At 56.5% G+C, this 22,268-nt stretch overlaps 2 protein-coding genes across 7 annotated transcripts in view; both read right to left on the reverse strand.

Moving 5' to 3' along the window:
- PTCH2 (patched 2) overlaps positions 1-14,784 on the reverse strand; it is a 25,336-nt gene extending 10,552 nt beyond the window's left edge. Inside the window, exons 1-2 of one of the 3 annotated variants that reach the window (XM_015870335.3) lie at positions 5,708-5,914; positions 5,449-5,629 (exon numbers count right to left, since the gene is read on the reverse strand). In XM_015870335.3, coding sequence (XP_015725821.2) covers positions 5,449-5,629; positions 5,708-5,773 — 247 coding nt within the window. In that variant the 5' untranslated portion in view covers positions 5,774-5,914. Of the gene's footprint in view, positions 1-5,448; positions 5,915-14,766 lie in introns of those variants that run through there. The other 2 variants (XM_085511582.1, XM_085511581.1) reach the window with 2 other exon arrangements.
- A 209-nt stretch (positions 14,785-14,993) lies between these two features.
- EIF2B3 (eukaryotic translation initiation factor 2B subunit gamma) overlaps positions 14,994-22,268 on the reverse strand; it is an 87,403-nt gene continuing 80,128 nt past the window's right edge. For all 4 annotated transcript variants that reach the window (XM_015870157.3, XM_085511601.1, XM_085511599.1 and 1 more), the window contains one exon: positions 14,994-15,209. In XM_015870157.3, the coding sequence (XP_015725643.2) occupies positions 15,157-15,209 (53 nt within the window). In that variant the 3' untranslated portion in view covers positions 14,994-15,156. The remainder of the gene's footprint in view (positions 15,210-22,268) is intronic.

Below are 22,268 nucleotides of genomic sequence, written 5' to 3' on the forward strand. Positions count from 1 at the left end.
CAGAAGATACCCCCCCTCCTCCCTCCCACACACACACACACACACACACACAAAATACAAAATAAAAAAATAAAATAGAGAGAAAATAAAAAGCCGTCCCTTGTAATTAGTGTTAATTTGGAACAGGGCACTGCGAGCAGTCAGCAAGCTTCAAAGGCACTGAGGAAGCCTCAAATTCCAACACCCTAATTAAGCAAAGAGCAACATGAAAAGACACGGCAGCGCGCGCCGGGCTGCCAGGGACACTTCAAACGGGCACACGGCCGTCCCTGGGCTGGGAACGGAGCAGGACGACCCGCACCAAGCAGAGGGGGCCAGAACGCCATGACAGCAACAATGAGCGCAGCTATGGGGAGCAGGATGTAAATATGGGGTTGTTGGTAGGTTTTTTGGTTTGTTTTTTTTTTTTGTATATATATTTTTTTATAGACTCCAATTAACAAAGGGAGCCCTTGGCTTTGTCATGCAAAGGGCCCTCTGGTTCCAATCAGACACCCGGCACTGCGATGAGCATCCCACCCTGCTCCCCAAAGGGATGGATGTCTCCTGGGGTGCACCGCATCCTCCATGCGATGGATGAAGGTTTGGGTACCACGGGATGGGGATGCAGGGATGATAATACACATGAAGAGGGAAATTGGGGGGGACACACAGTGGCCAAGTGGGTGCCCAGAAGGGTCCCAGCACTGCGGGAGGACACACACATGGGCTGTGCTGTAGGAGCCCTCCCATAATTATGGCATCCACTGCTAGATTATAGGGCAGGGCAGGAGCCTCCCTGCCTCCTTCCCCGGCCACCCTGCCTGAGCCGCCCACCCTCCAAGCTCCACCACAACCCAGCAGTGGTTCACCCACAGCCAGGGACACCAGTTTGTAGCCTAGGGGGTGACCAGACAGGGACCCAAAGAGCTACCCTGGGTGGTGGCTTCCCCCACACCATGGTGAGCTGAGCCACAGGGCCAAGCACCGCCCTTAGACATTAGTTGGAGGGTCTGTTGTCCACAGACCCTGTGCCAAGCCCCCAGACAGCCACATCAGCAACACAGTGGGGGTATCCCCACACTGATCTGCCACAGCCAAAAGGGATAAAAGCGAGGAGGATGCTGGAAAGCACTGCAGAAAGGCGCTGACCCCTCAAGAGATGCACCGCTACAAAGTCCACGCTGTGTCCCCCAGGGGTGGGTGGACACTTAGGTACTACCAGAAGCTGTCAGTGCTCAGGTGAGCAGAATGGCAGGCAATGAGCACATCCTCACTCAGCCCTCAAGAGACAGGCTGAAGGCTATAGGGAACAGCATGTTGGATGGCACACAGGGTCCTACAGCTCCATAGCACAGCTCTACTCCAGCTGCAGCCAAACTGCCAGCAAAGGGATCCCTTGTGGGGCACGTCCTACAGAGCTGGAGAGCAGCGTTCAGATAAAGAATATCACATCGAGACCCTCCTCCAGGAACAGCCACCCCTCCCCCCCAGCATCCCCATATCCACACATCCTCTATACAACAAGAGGCACACCGCCATCACCAGATCCAAACATGAACACACCCCCTCCAAAAAAAAAAAAAGGGGGCAACGGGTACGGGATCCCCCCACCCTGAGCACTGCCCCACATAACCCCACAGCCGGGGGTCCCGCAGCATGTGGGGAGGGGACGCGCCATCCCCGTGCCGCCAGGCACGCAGCAGCCGGAGGCCACCTTGGGAGTGTTGTGGGGCGGATTAGCTGGATTAGGGAGCTGTGAAAGGACCCATGCTGCTCTGGAGGAAGTCTCGCTCAGGGCGTGCTGAAAGAGCCATTTTTACCTGTCCCGGCCTCCCGAGGAGCCCCGCGGCCCCGTCCTGTCACAACACGGCCCCGTGCCCCCGCGGGGTGGCAGCCCCACTCCGACCCCATCGGAGCGCTCCCGAAGTAAACGCAGCAAAGGAGAGGGGGGCTCTGCCGGCAAAACCCAGCACAGGGGATGCACGAAAATTGAAAGAAAGAAAAAGGAAAAAAAAAAAGTCCGGAGCAAAGGGCCGGTTTGGGGCCACGGATGGGGAGCCGGCTTTGTTTATGGCGCGGCCAAATTAATGTCTTTATTACCCCCAAATCCGTTCCCAGCGCGGCCGGGACCGAGGGGACAGCGCGACCCCCGAAAAGGGGGAGCGGGGATTGAGGCGGGGACCATTCAGCGCTCAGACTCCTGTCAGCATTGACATAAATTTCCACTGGTGTTGGCATTTAGGCATTTGCCATTTCCATATGTATGGGGCTGCCTGTACTAATTATGCTAATCACCCCCTCTGTTGGCTGCTGTGAAAAATGGCCACATTAGGCACTCCACTGCTTGCTAATGTCACTTAATGTGTGGTTGAAACATACATTCATCCCGCGCTGAATGGTGAAATTTTTCCACATTGCTGGCTTCATTCAGGCAAGAAATGAATTTTTTGAACTCGGACCACTTTTCCAGGCCCGAGGGAGAGGCAGAGAATAAAACCCTCTTCTGGGTCCCTCGCGCCGCCCCCTCCCCAACGGGGCAGAGTCCCCTCCGAGCGCCGCGGATACGGCCGAGTTTAAAGGAAAAGCCCCCAAACCATCCAGGGAAACAGAAATGTTGAAGCGGAGAAGCAAAGCGAAACGAACGCGAGCGGATAACCGCAGCCATCCGAGGTCTCCGGGACTTTTTGGTTAATTAGCAAAAGTTTCCAGCCCTAAAAGAAAAGCTGAACGCGCCGACAAGGAAAGGGGATGGCAAAAGGAGATCCCGGCAGTGTCCCAGAGGGAAAAACACAGAGGCAGACCCCGCTGAACCCCGAGAACAGCGAGCACCCGGCAATGGTGCTTGTAGGGCAGGCTCAGGGTGAGCACACAGAGCACAGCGCTGGATTTTAGGACAACGGGATCACCAACCCAGCACCCCACAGCTGCAGTGTGTAGGTCCGAGCTCCTGGGGATGGGGTCCCACGGACGCACCCTAATCCCAAGGCCAGATGGGGTACAGGGTCCCAGACCCGGATAGAAGGGGCAGCACAGCAGCAATGTCCTCACCCCACACAGTGCCACCAGTGCCACCACCCGGGCACGGAGCAGGGATGTGGGCACCTCCTGCCCCCCAAACCCACACGGCAGCAGCGGGACCACCCACCTCTCCCCATGCCCACCCAGGCACCACACAACCCCCACCCCACACCACACCCCACCCCCCCCGGGTCCCGCAGCAGCGTGGGAAGCAGGGCTGCAGGCACAGCTCTCTCTGCCGTAGGGCACAGAAGGGTGGGGAGGGCCTTTCATCCCCACTCTCAGCTTTTATTGTGGCTTTCCGCTGCCTGGAGCCAAACCCCCCTCCTTCCGTGGGTGCCATCTCCCTGGGTGCTGGGGGCGGGGGGACAGCACCCTGTGCCAAACCCTATGGTAGAGGTCAGGGAAGGACGGCAGCCATCAGGGAGCTGGGGGGAAAATATATAGATATAGATATATATATAATAATTATCTCATCTTTGTGGGAACAGGGAAGGAAATGGCCCTCACCCCCCATTCCACACACCCACCTCCATCCCTCAGCCCTGCAGGGCATTTAGGGTATCCCTGACCCCTCCAGGAAAGGGATGGGGTCTGCTCCGGTGCTGTGGGAGCGTGGGGCTGTTCCGGTTAGGAATTAACCCGGCCTTCCTTTGAACCAGCCCTCAGCCCCATAAATCAGGCAGCGCCATTCACCACCCAGCGCTCTGCCTCCCCGGCCCCGCAGCGCCCTGGGAGAGCTGGGAACAGCTGCCAGGTGTCTCGAGGTAACCCAACACTCGCCGCGAGACGGGGATTCAAAGCCTGCGAGCGGCTAATTGCTTCGGAGGAACCTAATTGAACATTTCCACAGCAGAGTCCAATTTATGGGGTGACACACGGCCTCTTCCCATCTCCCAAGTTGGGACGTGGAGCACACAGCAACACCACAGGCACCACCAGCATCCCCCAGCCCATAGTGCTGGGACAACCCTAAGTCAGCATAAGGGACCCCACAACAGCCAGGGTTGTGAAATTCCCCTATGGAGGGGTACAGCCCCCCCTCAGAGCATCCAAGGGCTGCACACCCCATCTCGGTGTGTCCCCACAGGTCACAGCTCCATCCACAGCCTCCTGCTGCAGGACCAACCCCACCTGGGCCTCGCCTGGGTGCTATGGTTTGCGTTGGAGCATCATCATGCTGCATCACACCACCTGTCCCTAATGGGGCAGGTGAGAAGGCACCAAGCAGCTCCCGAAGGGCATTGGTCCTCAGCCACCCTACTCCTAAGCCGGGCCATCGGCAATAGGATCGGGACTCCCTGCACACACCCCCTGCCCCTTCAGGGCTGTACAGAACGGGAAGATCGAGTCCGCAGACACCTCTGCACAGGACCCGGCTCCCAGCACCCCACACACCTCCGGCTGCTTTAGGCTCACACCCCTGTGCCAGCCCCACGCTGCCCGCACCGACCCGCAGCACAGCAACGCACCCACCCACCCCGCACAACGACCGGGGAAAGGACGGCAGAGAAATCCCAGAAGCATCAAAATAAAGGGAAATAAAAGCTCAGGGTGTAACGGCACCGCGTGCCTTCCTGCACCTGTGACACGCAGCCCACGGCCTCGGGACAGGGATGGACGCGGGGAGCTTCAACGCACCGAACCGCTCCGAGCCCGCACCGACGGCACCGGGACGCGCTGCACCGCGATGGAACCAACGCGGCGCCGCCGCCACCCCGGCTCCATCCCCATCCCAACACGCTGCCCCACGGCAGCAACCAGCCAACACCCCCCAACCCCCGGCTGCAGAATCAGAGAAGCGCGAAGCCCCCGCGGCCCCGGGGGACACGGCGAGAGCGCTCCGGGCAGCACCGCGCAGAGAAGGGACGGCGGATGGATGGAGCGATGCGGGAGCAGCGCCACGAGGGTGCGGGGAGCAGGTGGGGGCTGTGCGGGAACGTAGAGAGCCGGGGAGGGGGAGGAAAAAAGAGAAAGAAGGAGAAGAAGAAGAAGAAAAAAAAAGGGGGTGGGAGAGCAAAGTTGCTTCTATTGTTGAACCGAATCCAAGAGGAGCCGAGGACCACACAGGGAGCGGGGCGTGGGGGAGGAGGCAGCTCCGCGCTAAGATGGCTGACACCCTCCGCTCGGCAACATCTGCCCCGGCGCTGCGCCCGCGGGGCCCCCCCGGTGCGACGGGGAGCGGGCAGGAGCCGCGGGGGGCACAAAGGGACGGGAGCGGGGACGGGAGCCGGGCCGAGCCTCCCGCAGCGCTCAGCAACCCGGGATCGACGGCGGGACGAGGGGATGCTCCGCGAGAAAGGAGCAAACGGCGAAAGAGCGAACGGCCGGGAGAGCCGAGACACAAACACGCGTGGGAGCGCGCCCCGCTCCCGGCACACACACACACACACGTGCGCGGATCCCACGCGGGTCCGGCCCCACGCGCCTTCCCGCACGGCCGCTTACCTTCCACCCAGAGGTGCTCGATGTCCGTCTCGACGGAGGCCACCCGCAGCCCCACGGCCAGCGCCCCGAACAGCAGCAGCCCCACGAACAGCACCTTCCCGCAGTGCCGCTGGATCCGGCAGCCCAGCGCGAAGAGCAGCGCCTGGAATCGGGCCCGCAGCCACAGCGGGGCCCCGCGGCCCTGCGGGGAGCGGCGGCGCTCAGCGGGGACACCCGCACGTCGCGGTGCGGGACGGAGCGGGCGATGCTCGCCGCTTACCTCGGGCAGCGCTTTGCGGAGGGCGGCGGCTCGCGGAGGAGCGGAGCGGGGGGGCTCGGCCGGCATGGCGGGGCGGTGTGCGGGGCGAGCTGCCCCGTTATGTGGGGCCGAGCGAGGCGGCGGCGGCCCCCATGGGCGCGGAGGGCGCGGGTGTGCGGCGGAGCGGCGCTGCCGGTGCCGGTGCGGAGGGCTCTGGGCCGGCGGCCGCCCGCCGCGCCTCTAAAGGGGAGGGCGGGGGCGGGGGGCGCCGGGGCCGCGCCGCCGCCGCCGCTCCCATTGGCCGCCGCCGCCGCGGCAGCGCCCATCGCCGCTGCTAAGCAACGGCAGCGCCCGCCGCCGGCGGCCACACACGGCGGAACCCCCCCGCAGGGTTCCCCCGCCGCCCCCGCCCCCCCCCGTCACCGCAGCGCAACGCCCGGCCCCGCCGCGAGCAGAGCGGGGAGCGGGGCGGCACCGGGTGGGCATCCCCACGGCATCGCCCCACGGCATCGCCCCACGGCATCACCCCACGGCATCGCCCCGCGGCATCGCCCCACGGCGGCCGCCTCCCAGGAGCGGGACGGAGCGCACGGCCGCCCCCCGCCAAGGCCTCCACGTGGGTGCCCCGGGGAACGGGCGTCCCGGTAGCGAACCTGACGGCGTCGCCCTAAAGCTGCCGCCTCCGAGGATGGGCACGGTCCCCATAGGTGCCCCCTGCAAGGATGGGTGCGCGCACCCCACAGGGGGTATGGGCAGCCCCCCGTGCGTGCCTCGAGGGGTGAGCGTCCTCCCCGAGGGCTGCTTATCCCCCAGTCAATCCCTTGTAGCCGCCTGTGGGGCCGTGCAGCTTCTCATAACCTCCCCCCAAGAGAATGGGTGCGTGGGGGCTCCCCCATACCCACTGCCAAATGGGCTGAGTGCCCTTCGTGTGCACCCCAAGGGGTGGGCACTTCTGCTCCCACCCTAAGGGCTGGCAGTCCCCACAAGGGCTGGGTGCTCTGCCATGGGGGGGCAGGGGGTATCTGCTTTTTGGGGCTGCCCAAGAGCATTGCCCCATCCCCAGCTGTGCACATCTGACCTCAACACACCGGGCCTGGAAGTGGGAGGGGGGGCTGGGGGGTGCAGATCGCCCCCTATCAAGGGGCAGGGAGCAATGGTAAATGCCAGCAGTGATTTGCGGGGCAATAGGGATTTGCACCAGCTTTATGGGAGCTCTGCTCATTCTGCACCTTCCCGGGGTCTCCATTGGACAGAGTCAGTGTTGCTCCCACTGAGAACCTGCGGAGCTGCTGGGGGTGAACCCACACAGAGCATCATCCCATAAGGGGTGCAGAGTTCCCAACATCTGAACTCCTCCAGGCGTTCCCTTACCGGCCCCACATAGGGGGAAACCCCATCAGTAACTCAGGAAAACCCTACAGCCAGGTTCTGGGGCAACCACAGAGCTTTGCTGGGCACCAGCGGCGCAGAAAGGGTTTCTCCCACGTCCCGCGATAGGCCTGTAGCATCTGGCTGTCCCCCAAATACAGAAGGGAAACAGCTATTCAGCACTTCTTGTGCCTGATTGCTATTAACAGCTCCACCATTCCTATTCCTCAGTGGACCGGTACTACCGCTGGGCAGCTGCTTCTTTTTAGACAGCTGAACAGTTCTGCTGTGCGGGGTGGCACCGTGGTGTCCCCTGACCCCTGTTCTCCATCACCTATTTGTCACTGGTTGTCCCTACCCGGGGTCATACTGATGAATGGCATAGACGTGGTCAGCAAACCCTTGGGGATGGTATCCTCAGCCCCGTCCAGGCTCACCCATGGCAGCATTGGGGTGCCAAAGCTGGGTGGTACAGTGGCACGGATCTGAGCACTGCGGCCTGGGTCCTCTTAGAGCATCCCAAGCTCCATATGGGGATGGAACCCAACTGGAAAATGCCTGCAGGCAGGACTGTGCCTTGACGCCACAGCAGTGGGCTCTGGCAGCTCTGGGTCTGCTCGGTGCCGCAAGTTCTGGGTCACCCTTGTATCCCCCAGAGCCACCCGGAGGGGACGTGGGCTGTGTCCTGAGCCCCACGGGCCACCGGCCTCCAGGGAGAGGCTGACGCACGGGGAGGCTGCGCCTGCCGCTTCGTGCTGACCGGCTGTTTTATATCAAGGCGGGAGGGGGGATTTGCTGTTCTAGATGGTATTTTAATGGGCAGCCAGGCAGCTGGAGCCTGGGAGAAGCCTGCTTTACATTGTTTGGGGTTGTAACAAATAAATTCAATTAAAGGCAAATGGCTCCGCGCAGCCCCCACCCTGTGCAGAGGCTCTGCGGCACGGATGGCTGCGGGAGCTCAGCCCTGGGTGCAAAGGGGGGCCCAGGGCTCCATCCCCACCCTGGGGACACCCTGGAGCCGTGCCCCAGTGAGACACTGGGATACAGAGGGAGGCCGTGCAGGGATGGGAGTGGGGACACATGGAGAGGGGGTGTCTCCATATGGCGAGTTCCACTCCGTGGTGCAAATGGGATGGGAGAATCCCAAGGACACCCCAGCAGGCAGCCCTGGGGATGCGGCACAAAGGGGGCTGGGGAGAGGGATGTAGGGAAGAGACAGGGACACGGAGCCGGGGGCAAAGCAGAGGGGACTTAGTGGGGCCATGCCAGAGCCTCAGAGTTGTAAACAGCCACAGCAGCAACTCCTCTGCCGGGAGCCAGAGCCGGGCGTTTGTTAGTTGGAAACCAGATGGTGCTCTGCAAAGCCAGCACAGCCCGCCCGGCTGTGGGCCCCTGCTCAGTGCGGGCTCCCAGGGGCCGTGGTGGGACAGAGGAGGTGTTGGGGTGTCCCGTGCAGCACTGAGGGCTGGGAGGGGGTGTCCCCGGGGGTGCTGTGTCCCCAGAGGAATGGTGGGACCCAAAGGGATGCTGTGGAAGGGTGGGATGAGAGAGGGGGCATCCACAGCCCCCAAGCCCTCCAGGCTCCTCTGTGTGCCACTCTGTGCCTCAGTTTCCTAGCAGCTCCTGGCAGCTGGGAGCCCTCTGGGATGGAGGGGGTCCCCAAGCCAGAGTCCAGTGGGTCCATCCAAACAGGGTGGTGGTGTCAGTGGGGAAGGGATGGAGCCCCATCCCTGAATTCAGGGAAAGCCCTGGGATGATGCCATAGGATGTGGTGACAGGGCCAGGGCCAGCAGGACCCCAGCCCCTTTTCCCAGTACCTGGCTGTCCCGGGGCAGCAGCAGCAATGGGACACAGGCAGACCCCCTCAGCCCCGGTGTTTTGGGGGAGCACAGCATGCGGGCAGACAGCCCTGACTGGGGAGGGGACAGAGGGAGCACCGTATCCCCGTGGGGGTCCCATGGTGTTTACAGAGCTTAAGAACCCCCTAAGCTCCGCCAGGCCATGGGGCACAATAGCGTGTGGATGTGGTGACACCGGCAGTCCCCACACCACCTTGGAAGACAGAGGGCCCTGCCACCCACCGCCAGCACCGGGATTAATTATGATAATGTAGTTCTTTCCCCCTTTGTCACCCTAATGAATGGGCCCCTTTAGGATTTTAAGGCCTTTGTTTGGTGCCTCTTTACTGCGGTATTGTAGGATGGGGACTAGCAGGTGGCAGGTCCCCAAACAGCCCCTTTTGTCTCCTTTGGGGGCTGTTTGGTGGTGGGGTTGGGAGGGGGTGCAGGGGGGGCTGCAGGGGGGCTCCGGGAGGGACCGGGCCCCGCGCCCCCACACCGTGCCGCCATGTCGGGGCCTGCAGGCTCGGCCGGGCCCACACGGCGGGCAGAAGCCGGGAGCCAATGCCTGAGCACCGGCCTTGATCTTTTACTGCCTGGGCAAATCAATTACCCGGCAGAAAAGTCCCTAAATCCCACCATAAAACCCGTTTAGCAGCTGATGTGGCGCGGTGGCCGCTGGTAGTGCTGGCTGGGCCCTGCGCAATGCCTCAGCTCACGGCCATGGGGTGAGGGCAGGGTGGCCGCTGGTGGCACTGGGGACAATCAGGCACAGTGCTCTCATGTGCGTCCTGGGGGTCCTGGTCGTGCTCAGCCCCTCCAAGACCCCACAGCACCTTCCCCTCCACTCCTGTCCTATCAAATGCCTCCAGGACACCCAGGAGCGCTGTGACAAGGGACGCCTCTGCCTGGGGACACCACTGGGACCTGGACACTGTAGATCCTTTGTACCCTGCTGTACCTTCCCGATCCCCATAGGACCCCAAGTGTCCCCGTGCCATGGTGTATAGGGCAAACTGGGGTGCGGGTTGGGGGGGGGGACAGATCCTGGCATGGCATCACAAACAGTGGTGAGCAGCGGGGTGGTAAAACGGTGACAAGTAATTGGTGTCCCGGCCGGTCCTTTCATGCCGATGCCGTTTTATGGGTGAGGAAATTGCTTGTGAGTCAGGAACACAGGAGACAAATTTAGGAAGTGCTCTCTGAATGTGCTGGGGTCAGGCGCCGAGGCCGAGCGCTTGAAACCTGGGTGGCCTCGGCGCTCGCCCCGCGCCCCCCCGGCCCCTCGGCATGGGAACGCGGACCTTTTATCTTATCACTGCTCTTCCGCCCGCCCCAACCTCCCCTCGGCCCCCTCCCAGAGCAGCAGCTTGTGCCGCAGACACAATGCCACCCTCTGGGAGCCAGCATGGGGGCTGCCCCCACTGCCCAGACCCACCCACGGGGTCCCCGAGGTAGACCCCAATGAGCTGCTGTGGGGTGAGGGATCCCCCCCTTGGGGTGCTGCCCAATGTGGCAATGGGGAAGCACTGGGGCAAGGTCCCGTGGCTGGGCACTGTCCCTAAGCTTGAGCCAGTTATCCCCCAGCACTGGCTTCCAGACTGCCCCAGCAGGAAGGGAGCAGAATCTCCCATTGGCTTGCTCTGGTTTTAACAGGGAGGAATAGGCCACGGCCCCATTAACACGTGCCCCAACACGGCTGAGGGTACCTTGAGAGCACAGCCCCTTCCCCGGCCACCTCGAACGCACCGAAGCAGGCAGGTTGGATGTATTTTTCTTGATCGCTGGCCAAGCGCTCTCTCCTGCAAAGCAGCATGTTTCTCATTTTCTGTAGGTTTAACTCCAAATTAATTTGTAAGTGATCTAGGTTTCTTGTTCCCCGAAAGATACCTAATAGCACAGGGGAGTTCCTGCCAACCGAAACGTCGCAGCGGGGCGAAGGAAAAGCAGTAAAAAGAAACCCAGGAACTGTGACCCCTGGTGGGTATTTAACAAGGTGTCAGGTCGAGGGATTTTCAGAGCCCTCTAAGTGGATGTGACACCGGCCCCACTGCTCGGGTTGGGCCGCAGGAGGGTCCCGCTGTGGGGATGCTCCGCTGTGGCTGCTCGGTCCCATCCCGTTGTAGTGATGGAAGGCGCAGGGCGAGCACAGAGGATGGGTTGGGGTCCCAGGACCAGCACCCCGCTGCATGGGAAGCAGGCATGGTTTAATGGGGCCAGCTGCTGGCAGGAGGACACAGGCACTTTTGTCTGCACTCTCGCTCCCGGCACTGGTTGGGGCTGGCAAGGCCTGCAGTGGTTCAGCCACCGAGAGCCGAGCTCGCCACTGGGGCTATCAGCCAAACCCACCTACCAGCCCTGCTGCCTCACTTATGCCGGGGCAGCCAGCAGCAGCAGCAGTGAGACTCCTGCCTTGCTGCTCGGCTGTGAAGCAGAGGCAGCAGGATCCCTTCCTGCAGGCGCCCGGCACCAAACGTCATCTGCAGAAGGGCCAGAGCAGGGAGGAGACGCTGCTGTTGCTCAATGACCCCGCAAGGGCCCCGGCCCTGGCTCCGTCCCATCGCCACTGGCAATGGCTGAGCGACACGGCCACCAAGCTGTCCTATGCTCTGTGGGCAGCGTTGCAGCATCGAGGACATCCCATGGACAGCACAACCCAGCCGCCATCAGCCCATTTGCTCTCCCCAGCCATTGCCAGGGGTCCCAGCTTTCTTTGCTTGATATAACACGGTGGGGAAGTATTTTGGGGGATCCTGGAGTTGGATCGAAACCGACACAACAAGCTGCTGGGGTCTTTGTGAGACAGATGGCTGTGTGGCATCAGCTGGCCATCCCAAACACGTCCGCTGCACCACCACCAACCACCCCATCCACATCCAACGTCACCACTCGCTCCTTCCTCCTCCATCCTCTCCAGCTCCCCAGGAGCTGCACCCCGCTCCCTCCATGCAGGTGCCCACCATGGGGATGGTGCTGGCCGTGGTCTGTGCCACCAGCTTCACCCCCAGCCCCGCCATAGGGTTAAACCCCCCAACCAAATGATGGAGGAAGATAGGAAAAACAATCACAAGAATTTGTTTCATGCTGCCTGGATCCCTCCTCGCACGCAGCAGTGTTTTTGGACGGCCAATTTATAATCAGCAGTGTGGAATGTTGTAAATTAAATATTTTTAAACAACTTTGCTCTCTCTCTGGTTAAACATTTCAGAGATCGCTCTTTCTTGTCTGTCTCTTGCTGGGTGGTCCCTCCATTCGCCCGTACATCTTCCTCAAACACAATTAACCATTTAGATGTTGCACAAAGGAATAGCTTATGCATACAACACCAGTCACTCGCTGCTCTGGCGGTGGGGGAGGGAGGCAAATAAGAAGGCAGCTTCTTTTATTTTCCACTAAAAACAAAAACAAGAAAATCCCTTTTTCCTTCCCAAACTATCCCATTTTCCTTGAATTGTAAAGGCGCTGATCCAAGCCCATCAGCTGTCTCGCTGTTTGGTCCAGGAACCCCCTTGCTTTTCCCCCCTCTCCTGAAATTCAACATTAGCATTTTAAAAGCCTTAAACATACAAGTTTATTTAGACCCCAGCTCTCTCAGGCTCTTGCTTTCCATATTTATATACACGTGTACTTTAACGTATATAAAATGTCTGTCTATAGGGCCTGGAAGGAAGTTCTCGTCTGCCGGCCCGTCTGGGCAGCACGGTGTGTCTGTGGACCTTGGCTCCTGGGACATGGGGTGGAAATGGATGCTACCCTACAGCAGCCACTCTGCTGGGACCCAGCAAACCTCAGATGCTGTGCAGCTCTGGAGCAGAGATGCTGGACCTCCTGGACTCCCCTCCAACCTTCCAACCTTCCAAGCCCTTGACACACAAGCTAGTGGGAAGGAGGGGATGAAGCCACAAGGGCTGGGGTGAGGCTGGCAGCAACCCTCAGCAGGACACACAGGAGATCTGAGGCCACCACCTTCCCCTGCAGCTCTCCCAGGGAGGTCGATGAACCAGGCAGGACAGACCGCCAAGCTGGCTGGGCTGACCCAAGCAAGACTCAGCACAGCTGTGCCGAAATCAGCACGTGCCAGCTCCCCCAGACAGAAGTGTCCCAGCAGCAGAGGACGGGCAGGGACCGGAGCCAGCCATCAGCCCTCAGCCATCAACCTCCTCATATCCACCCAGCTGCACATCTGCCAGGAGGCTTCAGGAGAAGCCTGTCCAGAAAGCACCGCCGCCTACGGAGCTGGGAAGCTCCATCTTTGCAGAAACAGTGCCCACAGAGCACCACCCTGGTGTTAATATTATCACGATGGACTGGGCTGCAGGGCTCACCTGCGGGGCCTGACCGAGTAAAGCAAAGAGACAAACTAGCACAAGTCAGACCTCCACGAACGTCTGCATGACTCGGAACTGAAGCTGCACTCCAATAACCTGGGAAAATAAATGCATTTCTGAGGTCACCTCTCCATTTCCCATGAAGCCTGTTCCGTTTCTCACTCGGTCTGTACACATTCTTATCTCACAGAATCATTGGGGTTGGAAAAGCCCTCTACGATCACCCCACCCCACCGTGCCCACTGCCCACATCCCTCAGTGCCACATCCCCATGGATCTGGAACACCCCCAGGGATGGTGACCCCACCACCCCCCTGGGTAGCTGAGAAGGAACTGTTTCTAATATCCAACCCATCCCCTGCTCATCTGATGACGGCAGTGGGCCGGAGACCAGGTGAGATGAGGAAGGGTTAACCTGGTGCCCGTCTTGGGATTCCTGAAGGCCCTATTATCCCGAATTATTTTTCATAATTACTGCCACACACGTCGACTACATCAAGAGTGAATCTTCACTTTGATAATTTGTGCTGCAAAATCTCACTTTGGGATCTACTTTTATCTCACACCAAACACCTGCAGGTCGTAAAAGGCAAAAAGGAAAAGAAAATGCCTCAAATCCCGGCCAGGTTTTCAAGTGTCAGGGAACACTAAATTAATGCTAAATTCTAACCGCCACAGTAATGAGCCCCCCACCCTCTGCTTAAATTACCTAAACAAAAGAGTGAGACGTTACCTTATAATTAAGGCACAAGGAGGTAAAGCTGTAGCTGCTAAGGAGGAGGACACTGACATTTCAGAAGCGAAGATGGATCTTAGAAACCACGCTTTCTATCCCAATCCCACCCTCCGCAGTTGGGTTTTTGTTTATGAAACGCTGGCAATGTCTGGATTATAATCTCTCTTCTGTCAAATTAGCTAAGAAACGGTAATTTTTCTCAGGGGATGCTGGTGCCCACGAAGCACACATTTAAAATTTATCACTTCAGTTAATGAAATCTCATTCCAGCCAGTTGCTGTAAGCACCTCTGGATGCCAAACTGCTGGGCTCAGATAAATGTCCCGTTGAATCCTACCAGATTCCAATAAACAGCTTTTAGGTAGGAACTCGTGTCCAATTTACAAATGTTAAAGAACAGCTTGTGTTTCAATCCCCTCCAGGTGCTTTACAATCCTGGCACAACCCCTGACCACAAGGCTGTGCGTTTCACATTAGCGCTCTCGACCCATCTCGCATACAGACAGCCTGGACGTGGGGATGGACCTCCTGCCCGGGTCTGGGAACGGCAAAGGAACCATCAAAATAAAGCAGCTGGTACCCACTGTTTATGCCCTACTTTCCCTCCTGCCCCGTCACATTGCTTTTGGGCAGCATTTCCAAGTAAGGGACCGCACTCAGCCCAAACGGGTGCCAAACTCCTCAGCTACATCGCAGAAGGAGCAGAGGTGCAGCTTAAATACTTTTGTGCCATAGTGTAGCATTGCAAGGGAGGGGAGAAGGCTGGTGAAGGGCTACACAGAGCAGCCCACATAGTGCTTTGCTGCCCACCTGCTGCATTGAGGACGTGCAGGCAGCATCCCGAGTGGTTTCTCCTGGTATCCGGGGCTCAGCCTGCGTTGCAGCAGGGTCGGCAAAGTCACTCTTTGGAGTAGGCACAGTCTGTGTGGTCCCTTCTGCTGGAAAAGTACAGTGCGTTCGGCGGGGCAGGGAGCGATATCACCCAGCACAAACCTCGTGCATCCCAATGAGGGGGGAAGGGCTGGCGGACACGCGGCTCTGTAAATACTTCTTTATTAAGACATAAATACAAAGCTGAACAGGAAAGGAGCAGTGACAGGGTAAACCATGCCAGTACTGATCCGCGCGGATGATCTTACGATGCTGAACATCTGGTTCTGCTGCCGGCTTCCATAAAATCATCTTTAAAACCTACTTGGGTTATATCTCCATCAGCTGTTCAGTGCCCACAATGACTTCATTAACATGTTTGGCTGAAAAGAGAGAGGGAGGAAAAGAAGAGGAATTGAGTTTTGCAGCAGCGTTTCAGACCTTGCATTTTTTAAATGTGCATCTTTAAAACAAATGAGAAAAGCAGATTCTAGGGAAGTTGAGTGCAGATTTGCTGCCCTTTTTTGGTCTCTCTCAGACAGCATCCCACACACATGGCAAAAGCCTAAACAACTGACTAAACATTAGGAGGTTTCTCTAATGGGAGCATTCACACGTACGTGTCACTGCCACACAACAGAGGCCCGACGGAAGTCACAGCTGCTGCTGACAGGTGTACCTCTGGGCCCATGCGAAGAACCATCCACATCCTGCATGGAGCTCTGGTACAGAACTACAAGGTCACTCCTCTGCCTATTCCCAGCACTGGCGGACACATTAATGTGCCAGTCCCTGCCCCAGCACTGTTCATGCGCCGCACTAAAAGAGCCTTCCATTTAAAATGCAAAAGCAGCCTGTCAGGGAAAGGCTGCAAAGAAGGGATCTGGAGCCAAAATAATAAAAACACAAAACTGAAAGCCTAAAAACCCAAGCATGTGGCCTCGGAGCGTGACACAATGCCTGCGTGCTCCAAGTGGGTGTCCTCGGGGTATGGCCAGAGTTGGTGAATCTGAACCACTCCCTGGGAGTTGGACACCCATTCAAGCGAAGTTCAGGTGCTTTGAACCGTGCCCCAAGGCTCTCCATCCCCCTTTTCCACTTCTCTACATTCAAGAATAACAATTGGCTCTGGTATCCAGGGTGCCTGGGGTGAATCAGCCGGGCCTGCAAGGTGCTCAGGCACACGGTGCTGTCTCCAACAACTTACACAGTAGTGGGGGTAGATGGCCAAGGATGAAGGAAACAACCAGTTGTGTTTTATTTAGCCACCTAAAACGCCTCCCCTCCGGGGAGCAGATTTTGCAAGAGCGCTGCAAAACAACAGCTACGCTGCCCTCGGCTGCAGCAAGCAATTCCTGGCAGTTCCCAAACTGGCCGAGCTAACACGATGCTTCTCGTGGTTTAGAACTCGAGAGATGATCTTCACACCATGCGAACCATCGCTCCAGAAGTGGTTTGATTAAAAACTGCTCTGTAAACTTCAAGGAGTTATTTGGACTGCAACGAGATAACTTCCTGCTACGGCCCTGACCCCACCGCCATACGGATCCTGCTGTCTGCTCTGCCTGCAGGACAGAGCTGGGTTAGCCACATGACTGCCTTCCAGAGATCCTTCGTGAAAATAACAACAAAATAAGAACAAAAAGATGCTTCTTACTTTCAGCATCAGATTGAGTAATTTATTCCTGCGCTCGGGGCGTTTAGTGACAACTGCTAATTAATCCTGGAGCCTCATGGAAACATCCTGGGTCTTAAAACTGCAGCTGAAAGTCGGAGCCTGGGCTCCAGCACTGGGCACGATGAGCAGAGGCGGGGATGCAGCTCGGGAAAGTGAGGGACTGACTGTAGGCATGCCAGGTGCAGGCGTGATGTAGGTAGCACCACACCATCTCCCCAGCACAGCTCTGCCAATAGCCCCAAGTCCAGCCCTCAGCTCCTCTCTCCTCCCGTCCTGGACCCCACACAGCTCTGCCAAGGTACCTCAAATCCAACCCGCAGCACTTCTTGCTGTAACATTCCTCACCCCCAACAACTTTCCCAATATATCTCAAACAGGCCCTGTAGCAACTCCTGTGACTCCATTCCTGAACCTCCTCCAAGCAGACTACCTATCATGTTGATTTCTGTGATGTGAATAAGACTCTGGCTAGCATCCAGCAAGAGTAATTACGTTATGCCTCTGCAGATTAAACATGCCTTCACCTAAGCTCGTGAAGAACCATGTCAATTTATGGTTCTATGTATGAGTTATCTGTAGCAATACCTTTTAATAAGGAACTTTCTGCTTCGTTTCAGACAGCATCCTGCACCGAACATGCAGAGCTGGGATGGGTCCCGTCACATACTTTGTTGCAGAGGTGGTACCAACTATTTGTATTTTGCACCAACATGCTTACAGCCTCCTTCTGGTAACTCGCATTTTCCATCTGATGAGCTCAAGATGCTTTTCGAATACGGGTGATTAAGAGTATTCTGATTTTACAGGTGGGGAAACTGAGGCAGCAGGAAGCTCACTGAGATGATGCAGCATGCCTTCCCTGATCTCCCATCCTGTCCTTCCCTGATCCACACGGCCTAGATTCTGGCACACTCAGTGTATCACTGCTACCACCAAACTCATTTCTCCTTGCACAGGCTAAAAGGAAACACATGAATGTGCCTGCCTCAAATCCACGAGAAAGTTTCTAAGTGATAAAGGGAATGGTTTTGCTAGAAACAAAGCCTGATTCCGCACCCCAGAGGGATGCGATAGGCAGATAAGGATTCACCCTGCTTCCCTCTTCCCTTCCCAGAGCCCTGCTTACAGAGGAAAGGGAATTCAGACTCCACCGTGTGTGCCAAGGAGCGGAGCTGTGGATAGCGTTTCATTATCAGCCCTGGCTGCCAGTTGCCAGTGGCTCTGGCTGGTATCAGCAAGCTCAGTTCGTGCAGAAACTCTGCCTGAAACTCAGGGGGGAGGAGGCAGAAGTACCTCCCATGCTCCGCTGTTCAGCTCCCTTCTCCTTCCCCAGCTCCCCACTAGGGATTTCTTACCAGGCTGCCTTTTATCTGACACTGGCAGGGTTACAGATGCATTCAGCCCGCAGAGAAAGAAGAGGGATTAGAGAAAGGACTTTCAGAAAGCCTTCGAGTTGGACTCTGCAACCTTAAATCATGTTCAACTAGATCTTCTCAGATTGGGAGCATCTGGCGCTAAGCAAATCCAGAGCTGATCAACACATTCAACCTCCTGATTAGCGCTTTGATTCAACTTGCTGACGCAGCCCAGCCCCAAGTCAGCCTGGGTGCTTGAACCCAGCGTCCACGGAGATTTTACTGAGCGTAAATCAAAAACCTGTCACTCGTTATAGATGCGTTCCTGCTTAGGAAGACGTGTGTTTACACATACTGTACGCTGAGCCCCTTAAAAACATACGCACAACACGAGGAGAGCTGGGGAGCAGCGCAGCCTTCGGTGCTTGGCTAAAAACAAATTGTAATGCAAATAAACAAAGGGGCGGAAATGACTGCAGAGCCCAGCACAAACCCTACCACCCGGGATGGGGGCTGCAGCCCAACGCTGCCCTCCCCTGCACGGCGCAGCCTTCCTGGCAGGTTCCTGCGAAGCTGCTTACAGAAAGGGGATGCCGGAGCATTCCTTTAAAAGCCATGTGAAAGCATCTCCTTGCTGTTTGCTCAATTAGCCTCAGACAGATTGCTGCTGCTGCTGCTGGTGGCAACGCTGGGTTGTAAAGGAGGAGGGGAAGGAGGGGAAAGGCAGGGAAAGAAAAAAAAAAGGAAGAAAAAAAAAAAAAGGTTAGGGCCTAGGCCCAGGACCACCACGAAGTTCCAGCCCTCAGGGGCTCCAGAAAACGTTCAGTTTACTCACTCAATTACATACACTGTTTTATAAACCCTTTAAAATAAAATAGAAAACAGTCCCTGGCACAGAATTACTGCTCTATTATACAGCAGTGATGAAAGCCACTGCTGTGTATTTGCTCTCTTTAAAGCAAGAGATAGTTTAACTTAAAAACCGGGCAGGGGGAGGGGTGCCTGCAGAAACGCATGCACGAAAACACACCGTGGGTGGCTCCTACCACATTCACCCAGGACAGAAAGGATCAGAGAGTGGGAGAGAGGAGCAACTTGTCTCTGCAGCGATGGTTGGCCCTGGAAAGGCAGCCAGGTTGGTGGGGGGAGAGGAACTGAAGGGGCTTAAGGGGATGGGAAGCAGCTGAAGCTTGACTCTGGGAGGCTGGAGGGTGTTTTAAATTACATGGAGAGATAAAGAAGGGAAGCAGGTGATGGAGGCTGATTTGTTTGTGTTTATGGAGCACTGGGGCTTTCCAGTCAAGGCCTGCTCTCTCCCCAGCTACGCCACATACTTACATGACCGCTGGTGATCGGGGTGACTGCACCGTGGCCCCAAAGGCCAGAGGTGTCCCACAGATTGCAAGTGCCGCGTGAGCCCCGCACTGAGGCTGTGTTAGAGGCTCTGGAGTGATGCTCCCGGTAAGCATCCCAGGGAGGGATGTGCAACTCTGCCCAGGGCACTGGGAATGGGACTGGTGAGAGCTTCAGGCACATCAGCTCTGGTGAGCAGCTGGGGGCCCAACCCAGGCTCCAGGCAGAGAACAGATGGAGATCCACTCTTTGAGATCCCACCCTTGTCGTACACCACTCCCAGCAAACACCCATCTGCAGTGCCTGTGTTCACTTGGGGCAGCTGAGGCTTCTCTCACCAGTGTTGTACACTGAATGGTTTGGGCTGGTAGGGACCTTCAAAGATCATCCAGTCTCTCCCTGGCCATAGGCAGGGCCATCTTGCACTAGATCAGGTGTTAACACCTCTTCCCTCATATCCACCCAGAGAAACGGGTATGTCTTGGGATGTAAAGATAAAGGCAGCAATGAATTCAGTGTTTGAAGAAAGAGGAGTTTACTGTGGCTTTGAGCAGAAGGACAGGGTGGGGTGAAGGAATTGGGAAAACTGACTGCTCGAGGTAAGGGAATGTGACTGCTCAGGGTTTTAGGAGGTACATTCATCAGAGGAGAGTGAGACTAAGGACTAGGGATGTGTACAACAGTGAGCTCCTTGAGGACAGGGATGCACCCACAGTCCCAGCACTGTGGCAGTGTCCTTGCAATCCCTGAAGAGGACTGGGTTACACTGATGGACGAGCTCCCACAGGGGCATCATTCTCTCACAGCAAACGCTAGCAGGGATCTCAGAACTATCAATCTGAAAGCCTCTGGCCATGCTTCCCAATAGGATGACTGCAGTGTCACATCTGCCTGGAGACTGCTGCCCACCGTGCTGGACACAAGCAGAAGTCCCCTTCCTCTCTCAGGCATCTGTTGGGTTGTTCTTCCCGGCTCTTTCATGTGGCTGAGCTCTAGCAAAGCACCAGAGGTTATTTTCTCTGCATGGAGCATGTACAAATATTTCTACAAGGTTACAAACTGCTGCCTTATGGGTAGACATCACAATCAACACGCTGTGAATACAGCAGTTCCCTTAACCCGTTCATGCAGGAAGCCTGAACTTCCCTGGCTGGGAATGACACAGTGCTCAAGTGACAGTGTGACAGTCCCCAGCAGCAGAGGGAAGGACAAAACATCACTAATGGGTTATTCTAGGGGAGTTTCATGCCACCACTAAGACCAGAACTCACAAGCTGTTTTTATACAGCTTGGAAAGGCAGCTTGCTAGGATAAGCTTGAAATTGTCACTGATGCAAAAAAGGTGACTTTCTAAGAGATGCCTATTTGAGCTGCCAACTGATAATCTTTGTCAGAGACATTCAGTAGTTAAACCACTCTAGGGAACAAGTCACATGGACCTCAAAATTTCCCTGTGAATTTACACCATTCCTGCTTTCCAGATCATCCTGCACCTCAGTGCACGACATACATGTGTGCACTGTTTAGTCTGAGTCTGTTCTTCGTAAGCTTTCTTAACTCCCATCTGCACTGCAGCATGCTTTCTGATCCCGACCTTGTGTCATGCTAAGCATTTTCAGTTCCCCAAGATTTCACCAGGAGGTACCCAGCATCTTGCAACAGCAGACGGTCGGCTCTACTTGAATGCAGAAAGAGCATCAGAAAGCCCATCAATCTCTCCCTATCCCTGTCTTGCTCAGTCTTGGCTGGGGTGAAGCATCCTTGCAAGCAGTCATCCATTCATATGCAGAGGCTCCATAAACTGTACCTGCCTGCACAGGATGGCATTAGAGAAAAATGTGCTCTTTGGCCCTCATTAAAATAAAACAATCTTACTCTGTTTCATTGAGAAGTCCTAGGACTGCAAGCTTGGAACAAGACTTGGAAAATGATCTGAAACGGGAGCCAGTCCCTACTGGATATGTGCCTTTTTCTGTTCTGGTGAGAAACCACACACTTTTGGCTATGTGATAAGCCTCTGGAAAAAATCTGTTTGCACATGTTCTCAGGAGGGCAGCTAAAGGCTCCAGAGACTGCTTCCCCTGAGTGCTTTCAACCAGAGAAGTGCAGGAACGATGCAGGACTTCCCCCAAGCTTGTGTCCCAGCTCTGGGACCAGCACTCAGCACAGAACCACTTCCCTCCAGTGCCCAGAGTGATCCCGCCTGGGCACAACAGCAGCACAGAAAGAGGTCAAAGCAGTCAGGGATGGAGTGCCAGATGGGAAATGGAGCATGGGACTGTTAGGCAGGGGGACTGGAAATAGTGTCTACAGTGAGAGCAGAGGAGACAGGTGTGTGGCTGGGCATAATGAAATAAGAGAAAGAAACTAAGACTAGAGGAAGAACCAAAGGCAGGGAACAGGGTGAGACTGGTTCTGGGACAAAGCCATAGTGGGGAGCAGTGAAGCTGGAGTAAGGATCAGAAAACACGTGATGTGTTTGGGGCCCAAAGGCTGATGCTGCAGGCAGGTGCAGTAAAGCCTACATTAACTGCAGCCTCCTCTCCCTGCACCAGGAGCGAATCTCCAGGCTCTGACACTCGTGGGCATCTGTGAAATTTCCTGGCAAAGTTCCACTTGCCTCACTCCAAATCCAGCTCCCCTTAAGGAGGATGACCCACTACTGTCAGTTCCCATCAGCTGGAACAGCAGAAGCTCTATAATGGAGTTCTAGTTCCTGGAGCTGCTAACGACCCACGCACAGGCCAACACGATCGCATAAAAAAAACAGACTGAACCCTCCATTCCAATATTTACAAAGAAAATGCTACAGCTAAAATGTAATTGTTAGGAAATGCTACACGTAACATGCTGCTTCAGCACAGGCAGTCAGAATGAATGGGCCTACAAACTCTCTGACTCTCAGTCCTTTCTAAAATAGGAGGAAAAACCAAACATGTTCAGGCCAGGGAGGTAAAAATGAGCTTGTTAACAGCTGTGAAGCACTAAGATGACAAATGTTGCAGAAAGGCCACAGAAAGGATCTTGTTTCTTGCATAGTGTACAGTAATTACAGC

Source organism: Coturnix japonica, chromosome 11 (assembly GCF_054131305.1).
Source record: "Coturnix japonica strain WE chromosome 11, WE-NBRP24, whole genome shotgun sequence".
In the NCBI taxonomy this organism is placed as follows: domain Eukaryota; kingdom Metazoa; phylum Chordata; class Aves; order Galliformes; family Phasianidae; genus Coturnix; species Coturnix japonica.